The sequence below is a fragment of the Heloderma suspectum genome, chromosome 7 (assembly GCF_057233095.1).
Source record: "Heloderma suspectum isolate Gila_16-S chromosome 7, 16-S_ref, whole genome shotgun sequence".
Lineage (NCBI taxonomy): Eukaryota > Metazoa > Chordata > Lepidosauria > Squamata > Helodermatidae > Heloderma > Heloderma suspectum.
In genome coordinates, this window is record NC_139464.1 from 112677016 (window position 1) to 112692165 (window position 15150).

Consider the following 15150-nt stretch of genomic DNA (forward strand, 5'->3'; position numbering starts at 1 on the left):
CAATAGTATAAAGTACTTGTATTAGCCAAAATGGCAACAGCCACACACAAGAGCGAGGTATCAGCAGGTTTGTGGGAAACCCAAGCAGAACACAAGCATCTTTGGGGGGAGGACCATGGGGGGGACCCCAAAAACAGCCCACCAAACAGCTTGGTAGGCACAAGAAGCAAGCTGACTGTAGAGAAAAAAAACAAAACCAGGTGGGAGGAGAAACTGAATGGAGTGGCTGAAAAGAATGATGGAGAAAGAGACACATAAAAAGAGTAGAGAGAGCCATCTCTTTAGCTGGATAGATTATTTCCTGGTTCACACAGAGAGGCTATTTTTAAATATTCCCAGGGATGGAAGCAAGAGCTGTCCGTAATAATCAACTAAGAAATCCAAGTTTTTAAATAGCTGGCATTGCACGCCAGTATGTCCACAACCTACACACATGCTCAAAACCCCCAAAGTTAGCAGCCTTCCTACTCTTTCTAACCCATTTAGTATGAAACATTTAAAAACATCTTTAAAAATAACCCTGCTAATGCAAATCCCAAAGCAACTTCAGGAGCTGGGCTGAAGCTGAGAGAGTAAATTACAACAATCCTGCATTTGCTTTTATCCTCATATTGTGGGTTGGGCTGACAGAGTACCATATAATAACCCTGCAGCTGGTTTACTGTTAAACCCTTATTTGTAGGTTGGAGAGTAGTTTACAGCAGCCCTGCAACATAGTCCACTGTTAATACTGCGAGACAGAGGTAGGGCTACTTAAATGGCCTCTTCAGACTTTCTTCCAGGCCAGTCCCAGGACTCAGTTGCATGCAGAAGCTTCATTCTGCCTTCGACTTGCATGTTTGGTGTTCAAAAACTAATAAATAAATTATTTTTACATATGAAATAAGAGCGAAGTTAGAGCAGCGCCTCCTGTCTTTGATGCTAACTTCCTTTTTTTCAACCCGCTTTGTCACGCTCTCAAGTAACCTGTGCACGTCAGGGATGCACTGCAAAGTTATGTTGTGGAGCCCTGGTTGTTCTCTCTGCTTCTGACGTTCAGAGCTGAGTGCCTTTGTTTGCATAGCCAAAAAGATACCGTCTACGCACCAAGGAGAGGTATAGGCAGGCTTGGATAAACCCCAAAGTTTGCAGAAATATTAAAAATCTTTAGGGAAGGAAAAAAAACCTAAGGGGAGGGGGAGCTCCTAAAAACAGCCCAATGGGAATCGAGTGTGCTCAGATTGCTGGCCGACTGTTGTAGGGCAAAATGGAAAAACATGTGGAACAGGGAACTGAATGAAGTAGTACGGAGAAGGGAATGGCTGCTTGAAACAGTGAACAAGAGCAATCCATGCTGCAACATTTTTTTGCAGGTCAGTAACACAAAAATAACTGACACATCTCCCTTCCACATTTCTCCTCAGCAGATGAACAGGACAGAAGCAGAGTAGATTTGTCTGGTGTGACTCAGGTCTCATCTGCACTTTTGACAATATGAATTCAGGTTGTCAATGTGCAAAAATTTAGTTAGGAGGCAGAACAAAAAGGAGATGGTGCCTGGAGAGAAAGTGACTTGGTAAGCCTCCACTTGGCTTAATCACAGATTTCAACCAATGCATCATCTCAGCAAGAGCACTTTTGTTTTTCCATTTAGCTCGTGTCCTTAATATTTCAGGGTCCACTGCACAGGTCCCTCTAGCTCCCCTGACCGAATGCTCACAAAAAGCACAAGTGGAAACACAGGCCTTTCTAAGATACTTCTTGACAAGTTGCAATTATAGAGCTGGAACAAAATAAGAGCTTCTGTCAGGCAGCAGAAAACAGCCTTCTGCTATAAAAGTGATGGAGAATATTTAACAAAACCCAACTCATGCAGGGAACAGAAAGGCACAGCCAAAGTTGGAAAAACAAAAATGCCTCCCCCAAAAAACATGGCAAGCGAATGAAAATGTGCCGAGTCACAATTAGATTAGGTAAGGGTGCAAGCCTATTAAGGTAGTCGGCAGCCTCTGAAGCCGGACACTGCCGAGTATCCAATGCAGGGCGGCCTCCTTCCTCCCTGTATCTTTGGCTAGACTGCTGATTTTGGCCGTCTAGCTGCAGTTTCAGGGAATGGGGAAGGGAGGGAGGGAGGAAGGAAGGAAGGAAGGAGGCCGCATGGCGCATACGGACCTGTGTAACGTGGCTTCTCCTCCTCCCTGCCCCTGGGACCCCACCCCCTTTTCCCTGTCTTCGCACTCCATTTCTGAGCATGGCGATGTAGCCAGTGCAGAGAGAACTGCGCCGGCTATGAGGGGACTGGGAGGGGTGCACAGTTTCTGGGAACTGTGTTCAAAGCCTAGATAATGTCTAGTGGCCATAGGATTGCTCCCTCCATGTATTTAAACAGCTCATGTCAATACATTAAATGCTGTCAGATCTAAAGAGTCTCATTATCTGTTTAGATGTGTATTTATATATGTCTAACAAAATGATGGCTCCAAATCAAGAACCTCCCCAAATTGTGTTAAATCTGTAAATCACAGTGTTTGGGGTTCATTTTTAATTAAAGTAATACAGCTGAAGTGCATTTGTATTAATCGTATGCCTGATTGGCATAGTGCTATTTCTCAGTCTCTCTCCAGACCAGAGACATATGATTTAATTAGCTATGATATGGTATAGCTTTTTTGAAATGAAAGATTACATTTAAAAACTTGGTCAGAACTTGGTTAACACCCCCTATATTTGAACATAGGTGAATGACTTCATTTCAAGCTGGTCTTAGATTTATTGTGGATAACAAAATTTAGTCTGCATTTTAAAATTATTATTGTTGTATTGCTTTTCTTAAAACATACAATGTTAACATTTTTCATTCCCCTCCCCTCTCCTCCAGTCCCCTTAAGCCTTTCCCCTCTCATAGCTTTCTATGCTATATTTATAGTATATAAAGAAAAGAAGAGGAAAACATTATACCTATGATTATTTATTTATTTCTATAGTACCCAGTAGCTGAAGCTCTCTGGGAAGTGCACAGAAATTAAAAACACAAAGTACAGCGTAAAACAATATAAAATATGAACACTTAAAACTACAGTATAAAAGTGCAACCAGAATAAAACCTAGCCTCAATGCAGAATTAAAACAGCAGAGCTAAAAGAGTGCTGGGAAAATAAAAAGGTCTTCAGCTGGCACCGAAAGGAGTAGAATGTAGGTGCCCAGTGAACCTCTCATTCCACAGCCAGGGTGCCACAGCAGAAAAGGCCCTCTTCCTGGAGGCCACCCGCCTCACTTCCTTTGGCAGGGGCTCCCAGAGAAGGACCCCTCAAGATGATCTTAGGGTTTGGACAGGTAATATGAGAGGAGGTGATTCTTCAAATAACCTGGTCCCAAGCCGTTTAGGGCTCTGAATGTTAATATCAGCACTTTGAATCAGGCCCGGACATGGACTAGCAGCCAGCCAGTGCAGCTGGAAAAGTACTGGTGTTACGTGATATCGTTGACCAGTCCCTATTAACAACCTCGCTGCCCTGTTTCAGACCAGCTGAACTTTTCAAACTAGCCCCATGTATAACACATTGCAGTAATCCAAATGAGAGGTTATCAGAGCATGGATTATTGTAGCTAGGCTATCTCTGTCTGGATAAGGGTGTAGTTGGTATATCAGCCTAAGCTGATAAGCATAATGTGTGGAATTCCATCTTCAACCCGTGCTCATCTCCACCTTTCAACAATATACATCTTGTTTCAAATGCTTGTGAGAAGGGGGACCAAATGACTGTGAATTTTCCAGGGGTCTCACATTTATTGAATGCCATTCTTTCATTATTTACCACTCTTAAAATTATTTCCACACATTTTCAAATGTGGACGTAATGAGCAGAATCCAACGGGGTGCTTACACCCCTCCCGATTCCCTTCTGCCCTGCCAGTTCCATTGTGCAAGCGGCCCCCGATGCTTGTGCAACGTCGGTTTAGCACTTCAAGGGCAACTGGGAATTAATAGAAACACTCCTTTCTGGAAGGAGGCAAGTCGGCGGAGCTCTCTTATGCGAGGTCCACTGACCTGTCTCCTTCCAGAAAGGAGCATTTCTGCTCGTTTCCGGGCTTCCTTTAGGAAGCTCTAAATCTCCCTTGCGTAAGTGGTGGGTCCTGCTTGCACCAAATTGGCAGGACCCACCTCTTGCAGAAGTGAGTTTGTGGAGCAGCAGGGAATTGGCAGGGGTGTAAGCGCCCCATGGATTTCTGCCCAATGCCTGAAGAAATTGCAGGCAAATTTATGGCATTTGTTGAATCTGGTAGATGAAGCCTAGATTTTCAGTTCAAAGCTCCTGAGTTTCTCCTCGTGAATGTTAAAAACTATTTTTACAACCTCGAATCCCAGATGTTTAAAATTTGCTTTGTGAAATTACCGCTCATGAACGTTACACTGGATAGCACTGTTAACACTGAACAGGATTCAAAGAATTGCACAGTTATTCTGTGCACCAAAGGAGGGTTTGGGCTTCTTCTTCGCAAACGGTAACCCTCTCCATCCCACATGGCAAACCACTTTTGAAAATGAGAGTTTTTCAAAAGCACTTTGTGAGAGGGCAAAGGCACCTGCTGCTTAAAGTAAACAAAAACAAAATCCCACCTGGCAGGTCCAAGCCTTTGGCCATACCCAAAGTAGCAGCCTATATCTTCTGGTCATTAATTTCCACTCCGATAGGATTCCTCTTTACCTTGCATCTTTCCTTGTCATCTACATCCCTGTAAAATCGAGTGTGAAATCGTAGCACATTAGACTTGCAACACTTCCTGCTCATCTTCTGCCCATGTAGAAAATAAAATATGAGATTGAGGACAAGGATAATGTCTACAATTTAGTATCTCTTGACAGACATTAAGAGAATCAGGTTGATATGCATTTTGTTAAGCATTTTAAATAGATTAATGCATTATTTTAGTGTTTTCAGCAGGTTGTCATAGTAATGGTGATGTAGTCTGCTTCATACTAGAGCAGTTTTCTATTAGAAAAAAACTCTAGAAAGAGGCTTTAAATAGGTTCTGTTTTTGATACAAACAAGCACGAACATGCTTTTTAAAAACAGAATACAGGAGACAAAAAATGAATAACAATAAATATAGATAATCTCCCTCTCCCTACCAAAAAAAAAAAAATTTAAATTTATCATTCTTTCCCTCCCTGATTGCTCACATTTATATGTAGAATAGGCAATAGAAACCAATAACTTCCAAGGCAATTAGTACGGACATATAATTTTGTATTTATATTTGTCGGAGTTCATAGGCTCAGCTTCCAAATATATTGGCATTGGCCACCAGTCTAATAAATATGCAGTTGCAATATGTAAATGGGTCTGAAGTCAGTTTTTTGTTGAGTGAATACTTTACCGAAGAAAATCTATCATGTACCACAAGTACAGAGGCTGTGTGTGCAATGCACAAAGGAGGGGACCCAAACTATATATATTTTAAAAATTGAAATTATGAGAATGTGATTATGTTGCACAGTGTTTCTCAATTAGCATGGTTTGTTATGAATTTAAAATTTTTGCTTTGGTCAAATATGTTTGTTCAAAGACCGTGTGTCATGATAACATGTATAGGTACATGATGTACAATAGTAGAAGAGCATGACGAGGCCTTGAAGGAGACTCTCATAACCATGAAAGATACAGAGGTCTCACTGTCAGAGCACAAACACCTCTTGAATATACTACTTGTAAGTTATTACAATTACATATTTATTTCCATAACCATGAGAGCCTGAAATTTGCTTTAAAAATACTACCCAGGAATTCAGATTTGACACCAGGTTCCATATATGCATATATGGTACAGAATTGTAAAATTCAAACACCTGTAATTGAGGACATGATCTAGCCATTGTTAACCACTTTTAAGTTCCACTGATTCAGTGGGAAATAATTAAGCCCATGTATAACTCTTACTGAAACCAATGAGACTTTAAAAGCACTTATCTCCACCTTGATCATACACATTTTTCCTATTTAATGGTGAGACAGTGTGCTTTAACTGACTGTAGCTGGTTTTGAAACCAAGAGCCTAATTTTCAAATTCACAATGCCACTAATTTTATCATTTCTAGTTGCTAAAATCATCCGCTTTAGTGATTCTGATTGGCACCCTTGTTTTCAGAATAGCAAAGGGCTGAAATATTTGTCACCCTTTTATCTCGTCCTTAACCTTGCAAAACGGCCCTAGCAAGTTAGAGTTTGTTTGTTTGTTTGTTTGTTTATTTATTATTAAATTTATTAATTGCCCACTCTGGGCAATGTACAACGTACAATAAAACAGTTTAAAACAATAAAATTCTACAATAAAAACATTTTCTAAAATACCCTAACCCACCCCAAATGCCTGCCTGAACAACCACGTTTTTAATGCATGACGGAAGCTCATTAAAGAGGGGGCATGGCGGAGTTCCCTAGGGAGGGAGTTCCACAGAGTGGGGGCCACCACAGAGTTAACATGTCTTTGTATTCTATTGATGAATTAACATCTTGTGTATCCAAGTCTGCCAGTCTGTCCTGTTTCATTAAAGGCCTGGTGCATAGAGAATCCATTGTTATTCATGAACTTAAGATTCATTCATCATTTACAGCAAGATTTCTTGCATATCAAATAAAAATAATGATTTTATCAAAGGACCCTATGCATACCCGTTCCAGTGCTGCTGCATGTAATGGTCTCACTTATTTTAGGCCCTCTTTAATAACTACCTTTCATTCTAAATACCTTAAAGTAATGATATGCAACAGTTAGGAAAAAATGAGTCACTATGTGTTGAATTACATGTGAGACTTGGATGCATAAAATATGAGAAACTTCCAGCACTATGCTTTTTAATTTTGTCCAGTAGCTGGAAAAATCTTTTACTGATAGTCAGGAAATAATTAATTTCCCATCTTATCTCTCCCCACCCACCCCCCTGCCGCCCAATCTAATTGACAAAATCTAGATCTCAAGCAGGCCACCATTAATTCGTCTTTGAAACATACATCTGTATTTTGAGGATAAAATCACTTGCAACTGCCAGGACCTTGACTCTAGTAGCAGATCAATTTCAAGCGGTGTCCAGAGCAATGTTGGTCCATTTTTAGTAGATGAGTTTCTGTTAGTATAGCTTGAGGATGTGGACAAAGTATTTGAACAGCTTCAGGTGATCATTTGCATTCTTGACCTTTGCTTTCCATGTCTGGTAAAATCTAGTAGGGAAGGGATGGCTGGTTGGGCTAGGGAGGTGATGAACACCTCCCTGAGGGAGAGAGTGGCCCAGGCTGCCTGAAAGAGGTGATGGTAAGACCTCTTAAGAAATCCTCCCTGGACCCAGAAGTCTGAATAATTATATTTATTATTCAGAAGTCTGAATAATTGTAGGCCAGTTGCAAATGTCCCCTTCATGGGCAAAGTTCTTGAGTGGGTAGTCACTGACCAGCTCTAGACACACTTGCATGAAATGGATTTTTCTGGATCCATCCTCAGACCAGAACTCTGGTCTGTGACCACTTTGGTTACCCTGTATGATGACCTTTGCTGGGAGAGAGATGGGGGGAGTGTATCCCTGCCGATATCCCTTGATCTTTCTTTCAGCAGCTTTCCGTTACCATCAATCATGGTATCCTTCTGGAGTGGGTCTCTGAGTTGGTCGTGGGGGGCACTGCTTTGCAGTAGTTCCACTCAAGAAGGCGGTTCTTGGCAGGTATTGTTCACCGCCCTTCAGTGGGGGGTTACACAGGATTCAGTCTTATCCTCCACACTGTTTAGTATCTCCATGAAGCCACTGATCAGGGTCATATTGAGTTTTGGAGTGTGTCATCAGTACATTGATGACATACAGCTCTATTTCTCTTTTACATCGCAAGTAGGTGTAGTGTTAGATGTGCTGAACTGGTGCCTGGCCTCTGTAATGGACTAGATGAGGGCCAGCAAACTGAAGCTCAATCCAGATAAGACAGAGACGTTGTTAATAGGTGGTTCCCCAGACTGGAGTGGTGGCATACAGTCATTTCTAGATGGGATCACACCGACCCTGAAGGAAGAGGTACACAGCTTTGGTACCTGTTCCTTGGATCTATCATTGTCACTGGATGCACAGGGGGCCTCCATGGCTCAGAGTGCCTTCTACCAGCTTCAGCTGGAGGCCCACCTGCAACCCTATCTAGATGGAGATAGCCTGGCTACTGTGGTCTATGCTTTGGTAACCTCTAAGTTAGATGAATGCAATGCTGGGCTGCCTTTGATGATGGTTCGGAGATTGCAGAATGCAGCAGCCAGACTCTTGACCGGAACTAGAAGTTCTGAACATAGAACTCCAATTCTGGCCTGCCTGCACTGGCTGCCGGTTTGTTTCCAAGCTGAAATCAAAGTGCTAGTCTTGGCTTATAAACCTTGCACTATTTGAGACTCCAGTACCTCAAAGAATGCCTTTTCCTGCATGATCCTGCCTGAACCCTGAAATCAGCATCTGAGGCCCTTCTCTCTGGGCCCTCTCCAAGAAATGTTTGGAGGGTGGCAATGAGAGAACGAACCTTTTCTGTGGTAGCCCCTCAGTGTTGGAATGCTCTCCCAGGGAAGCTCACCTGGTGCCAACTCTGTCATCCTTTTAGTGCCACTGCCAGGTAAAGCAGTTTCTCTTTTCCTGGGCATTTGGATAATTTTAAGGGTCCAACCATAGTGATTACTTTTGATATTCATTCCTATGCTGGATTGGAAGTGGTTTTAGGTGATCTTTGTGATGGATATTTTTAATAAATTTGTATTCTAGTATTCTTTGTATTCCCTGTATTTTTTCAATTTTGGTTTGTAAATTGCTTTGGGGTTTCTTTTGGTTGTGGGAAGCGATATATAAATTTAATAAATGTAAACGTCTTCAGAGAATACCTGCTTCCACCAAAAGTGAGCCAGGTCTCCAAAATTGTTAATACCATTCCTCCGGTTACAACTCAGATTATTTAACATGACAAATGTCTTGTGTCATGTAAGATCATCACAGAGTAAAAGTAGAGTAAATAATGGATACAATCTAAAGATTATGAGCTAGAAACCTAGTGCAACCTATGGGAGAAGAGGATATCCTGAGGGAGACAACGTGTGTCCATGCATTCGTTGCTGGGGGACTGTGGTACTCCTCCCATGGGACTTAAAGAATGCTATGGGCATATCTAAAGGACAACATCTGAAGAACCATGCTTTGGGCATATTATGCCATTCTTCCTTTCTGTTTGCATGCTTACCACCAAGCATAGAATGAGGGTGATTTCCACAAACTGCCCAGGTCATCCTATCCTGAAACCTTAGTTAGTGTTCAGCTCAACCTAACAAAGTTTAGGAATAACCTATTATCTAATTTTGCCTATTTACTGTGGAATTTACACATGTTAACTTTTACAGTTTGTTGTACAGCATCTCTTCCTCTCTTAGGCGATATTTCCACCTTGTCTTAATTAATATTCTGTTCCTCGCAGCTAAATAGTTCCTCACTTTGGGGCTAATGCAAATTAATTGTGCAACTGGAAATTGTTTGGAATGGCTTAAGCAAAAACCCCAGAGAGGATTTGCCTTTGATGAGCTAATTAGGTGGCAGTTTGTGGCGTGCCTCTTTTAAAAACACATCAACTAACCAGCAAGAACTCTGAGGCTTGTAGTTTTGTGCTAGTGGTGACCTAGAGTGTTTGTTCCAGCTGTTAAATTTATTTAAAATGTAATTGGTGCATTAAGAAAATTAGAACATGTGCTAGTTCATTTAAATGACTTTTTAAACAAACTGCTTAATTTTCTCCACACACACTGCTACTTCGCAGGAAATGTCTAGTTCATGTGTATAAAGTGACGTGTAGATAGGCATATGTCCAAAGATGTGAAATGCACTTTACCTCAACATAGCTAGAAGTGTTAGCAGAACTAGGCTTCGCACCTGGTTTTCGCACCTGCGGCATTCATAAGTTATTTCTTCTACATCTGAACCTGGGCACTTGGGGTTATTCATGGGTTAAACAGCCCCAAGTTATTGCATGGCTTGTTCTTGCCTTGTCCCCGCAATTAATTAACCCACAAATTGCCTCCAGACACGACTGCTACATCTGAACAGGTTCATAGTCTGTTGTTGGGTTAAACTCTGGGTTGTTTAAACCCTAAACAATGCAGAGTTCCAGATTCAGATGTCATGATAACACTCCAGGAATGGTGTGTTCCTGGGTTGTTGATTTCAGTTGACTGAAAGCAGAAGTGATGTGCGCATGGGAGGCAGCACATTCACTCACTACCATGTTGCCCCTGCCCATTCCTGGGTTAAACAACCCAGGAATTGTCTTGACATGCGAATTGGGTCATTGACTTTCTTTGTATTGACTTATCCTGAGATTGTAAAGACCCTTGATGGTTTATGTAATCCTGGGTTTTGTTCTTATTGTATGAATGGATTTCCATCAGATACTTAACTTACCTTGGGCTATTACTGTTTATATACTCTTCAGGATCAAGCATGAAAATATTGTTGCACTGGAAGACATCTATGAGAGTCCAAACCACTTGTATCTGGTCATGCAACTGTAAGTATTCCTTATAACTAATCATTCTGCCAAATTGTTGGTACATTTTGTTATATCCGTTAACCACATGAAAATAGGAGGAGAGTGCCAGTCAGTCCCAAGGATATGAAACCACAGGTTGTTGTTGTTCAGTCGTTCAGTCGTGTCCGACTCTTCGTGACCCCATGGACCATAGCACGCCAGGCCTTCCTGTCCTGCGCTCTCTCCCGGAGCGTGCTCAAGTTCATATTCATTGCATCCGTGATGCTATCTAGCCATCTCATCCTCTGCCGTCCCCTTCTCCTTTTGCCTTCAGTCTTTCCCAGCATCAGGGTCTTTTCCAGGGAGTTTTCTCTTCGCATTAGGTGGCCAAAATATTGGAGCTTCAGCTTCATTATCTGTCCTTCCAATGAGCACTCAGGGTTGATTTCCTTTAGGATGGACTGATTTGACCTCCTTGCAGTCCAGGGCACTCGTAAGAGTCTTCTCCAGCACCACAGTTCGAAAGCATCAATTCTTCGGCGCTCAGCCTTCCTTATAGTCCAGCTCTCACAGCCATACATTACTACTGGGAAAACCATAGCTTTGATTGAAACCACAGGACCAATGTTCAAATGGTGCAGGTGTTACCAAAATGCTGAAATCTCATGGTGTCTCATGTATAAATGTATCATACAATACAGTTTGGGAAATCACCATATCCCCAAGATAATATCTTCGGCTGGGGCAAATAATATTAAATTCACTAAACCATGGTCAAATCTCTTCTATTATATGAATCTTCCTTAGCTTTAAGAATAGTAGGAGAGATCTTGTTTCCTGTGCCATCTCTGGAGCTATTTATTTATTTATTTATTTATTTATTTCATTTCTATACCACCCAATAGCCGAAGCTCTCCCGATCTTAGTGGGGCCTTCTAAGTAGCATCTCCAAAGTTTTGGAACTCCCTTCCCTTAAAGGTCCACCAAGCTCCTTCTCTGTTAACCATTTTCATCCAGTTGCAAAAGCTTATGTGTAGTCTAGCTATTAGTTTAGGTTGTGGATTTTTAAACTTTAAAAAAACCATCTGCTACATTTTAATTATATATTCTTGATGTTTTTACTAAGATTTCGCCCATTTGTCTATTGCATATTAATGTTTTTAAATATTGCTAATACCCCATTGAATGTCTTCTTTCATTTTTTGGCAGAAAGGTAGATCATGCATTTAAAAATAATCAAATAGTAGTAAAAAGTTAAATGACATACATATAGAATATGTCTTTCACATACCTGAAGCTAAGAAACTGTTGGGATTGAAACATAGCCTGTGCTCCAAAACCTCTTCAAAAGTTCTGGGTTTAGGAAATGCCGCTATTAACCTAATAACTGTAATCAATTAAACATGCACCATTTCCTCGATTCAGATGAGGATGAAATGTTCATGGGTAATTTCTTGTTTCCTTGGAAACGATGACCTGTTGATACAAAAGTCGGAAGATGTTAGAGCTTAGGTACCTATTTTATTCCTTCACTGCCCAATTTGCTGCTACATTTTCTTTGCTTACTTGTAGCTTGCAAATTTTGTCATTTCCCACTGTGCAAAGCAAACGTAGAATTTTTCACTTATATTTAAATATAACTTCTTTTTAGCTATGTGCCTGCAATTCAATTTAAAGGCCATATAATACAGTTCTACTTTTTAGACAGGGTTATTTCCTGGTTGATAGGGATGGGCAAATCTGTCAGTTTTGGTTTCTCTCAGTTCCTCATTTTTCCAGCCTTCAGTTCATTCCATCACATTTCCATATTGGTTTACAATGTATTCATTTTTAAGTCTGCACAGATATTTTATATGCTTTTTTGTACACATTTTTCCCAATATACACATTAAATACAACCCATAATGCTTTTTTGGCTATGTTTTATGTGTTAGAGAACTGCATCACAAAATCCAGAGAAGTGCAAATACCAAAAGACAGTTGGATTTTGGTTCACATATTGATTCAGGAACTGTGAATTTGGTAAATTCTATCAAAATGTGAACTGAAAAATGTGAAAATTCTTCTCCATTCTCACTGGTAGATGGGTTTGGTTCACATAGTTTCTCCTACACAAGAGAAGTCACGGCCTCTTCTTGTATTGCCACCTCCAGCAGGTTGGAAAGGGGTGGGCTTAGGCAAGTCACTCTCAGTGGGCCCCTTTAACCTAAAAGAGATAGGAGGTGTGGAATTCAAGAATGCTCTCATGCTGATTGGGGTCTAGCAAATCACCATCCTCTGAAGTCAGTGATGCCCCTTTGACCAAATAAACACCTATTATCACATGAGGAAACCTTAGTGTGCATTGTACGCAGCCAGCAGCAATTGTGACAGAGCTGCCACCAATGGTATTCCTAAGTATTGGAAGCCTTTGAAAAGATACTGGGGTTTGAGAATTGCAAAGGCCAACACAGACTAGAGAGTTTTAATGGTTCATGCTCCATCCATGCATACTATGTAGCTGCCTTATACTGAATCAGATCATTGGTCCATTTAGCCCAGTACTGAGTAGTCTGACTGGCAGCAAGTCTCTGAAGTATCAGCCAGAGATCTTTCCCTGTGTCCTGCTGCCTAAAATTGTTTAATTAAAGATGATTGGGGTTGAAAATGAGAGTCACTGCAAAACATATGCTCTGCCACTGAACTAATGCCGCTTCCAAATCACTCCTAATAGCTCATACGTTTCTGGAACCCTGGCTGGTATCCAGGAATGGATCTATCATAAACAAGAATCATTGAAATTCTGAGTTAAGCTGGCTTCCCACTACCGTTTCTGCCTGCTGTGTAAGCATCCTTATGACCAAAAAGGAGTTGTAGCCACTCAAATGTAGGGGAAACGTGCTCTCTAAACTGGACACATTTGTGCAAATAGATTTATATCCTAGCTTGGTTCAGTTATTGCTCTTAGATGTGATAGCCAAGTGGTCTGCGTGTTTGCCTACCTTATTGAAGGGTATTGGAGTATTACGATCTGATATTGCTAAACATCCCAGTTGTAAATGAAGACTCTGATCCCCAAACCGGCAAATCCAAAGATAGGTGGATGTTGTGTGCGTGTACAACCATATGAAGCAACTTTGGCCCATTTAGGCCAGTACTGCCTAGAATCATAGAATAGTAGGGTTGGAAGGGGCCTACAAGGCCATCGAGTCCAACCCCCTGCTCAATGCAGGAATCCAAGTCAGAGCATCCCTGACAGATGGCTGTCCAGCCTCATCTTGAATGCCTCCAGTGTGGGAGAGCCCACTACCTCCCTAGGTCATTGGTTCCATTGTCATATTGCTCTCACAGTCAGGAAGTTTTTCCTGATGTTCAGCTGGAATCTGGCTTCCTGTCACTTGAGCCCATTATTCTGTGTCCTGCACTCTGGGATGATGGAGAAGAGATCCTGGCCTTCCTCTCTGTGACAACCTTTCAAGTCCTTGAAGAGTGTTATCGCCCCTCAGTCTCCTCTTCTCAAGGCTAAACATGCCCAGTTCTTTCAGTCTCTCTTCATAGGGCTTTGTTTCCCCTGATCATCTTTGTTGCCCGCCTCTGAAGTCTGACTCCTAGTCCTCCAGACAAAAGTTCAGGCCCAGAGTCAACATCTACCGTACTCAGGCAGGCGCTGGAGCCAGCTGGGCAATAAATGGTGGAGTTGTAACATGGCAGCCACCTAGCACTCATTCGACCTGGGTGGCCACTCACCTCCCAACAGTGTCTGCACTGTACCACACTGAGTAAGCGTGTCTGGAGGAGGGGATTGAAGGCCCAGCAGTTGTCCCACCGGGGGGACTAAGTAGTGGCGGGTGTTGGCAGCAGTGGCAGCAGGGGTTGTTCCGGGTAGGGGGATTGGCTTGGGGGAGCCCTGTACTTGGTTCGGTGGCGGGTGCATCAGCAGTATTATGCCAAGGGCCCACTCAAACCTGCTGCTAGCCCTACAGAGGTCTTTCCCAGCCTGAGGTTCTTTAACTGGACAGGAGATACTGGGGACCGAACCTAGGGTTTCTGCATGCAAACAACGAGCTATGGCCAGAAGCAAATTGGGTTATTTTCCGGATACTCTTGGGGGAGACGATCCCACAGAGTTCCACGTTTCCTTCACAAAACAGATAACATCGTATCAGATATTTTTTTAAAATGTGGTGTAATGCTGACAATAGCAACAAGATATGGAAGCAAATTTCTTCTTATAATTTCACCGAAATGTGGTGGGTTTTTTGTGTTTTTTTAAAATCATGTTATTACAGCATTTTTTCATGTTCAAATAATTAAAAGGGATACTCCCAAGAGAGCAACTTTTGAAGGTTAAAACTAGGTTGTTGCTTGTTTTTCAGAAGTATGTGGATAGCAGCTCTCAACTGTAACTCACTGTGAGGTTTACGTTAGCAAATTACTCAGACCACATAATGAAAACATATCCCAGCAAAAGCGCTGTGGAACATTTAGGTTTGTGTTTTCCCAGCTCTATTAAAATCCTGTATTTGCTTCCCCTGTGAATGCAAATGATGTCTTTTAAGCTAAGAAAGCCACTGCTGTGTTCCTAATGTTGACACTGTGTAATAATACTAAGAACAAAGCAACAGGCTACCTGCTGAGAATGGAGACAAATGACAGAATACTTGAAGGGTTT

At 41.7% G+C, this 15150-nt stretch overlaps 1 protein-coding gene across 2 annotated transcripts in view; it reads left to right on the forward strand.

Moving 5' to 3' along the window:
* CAMK1D (calcium/calmodulin dependent protein kinase ID) overlaps positions 1-15150 on the forward strand; it is a 300742-nt gene that overhangs the window by 174738 nt on the left and 110854 nt on the right. For both annotated transcript variants that reach the window (XM_084811563.1, XM_084811564.1), the window contains exon 3: positions 10464-10538. In XM_084811563.1, coding sequence (XP_084667689.1) covers positions 10464-10538 — 75 coding nt within the window. The remainder of the gene's footprint in view (positions 1-10463; positions 10539-15150) is intronic.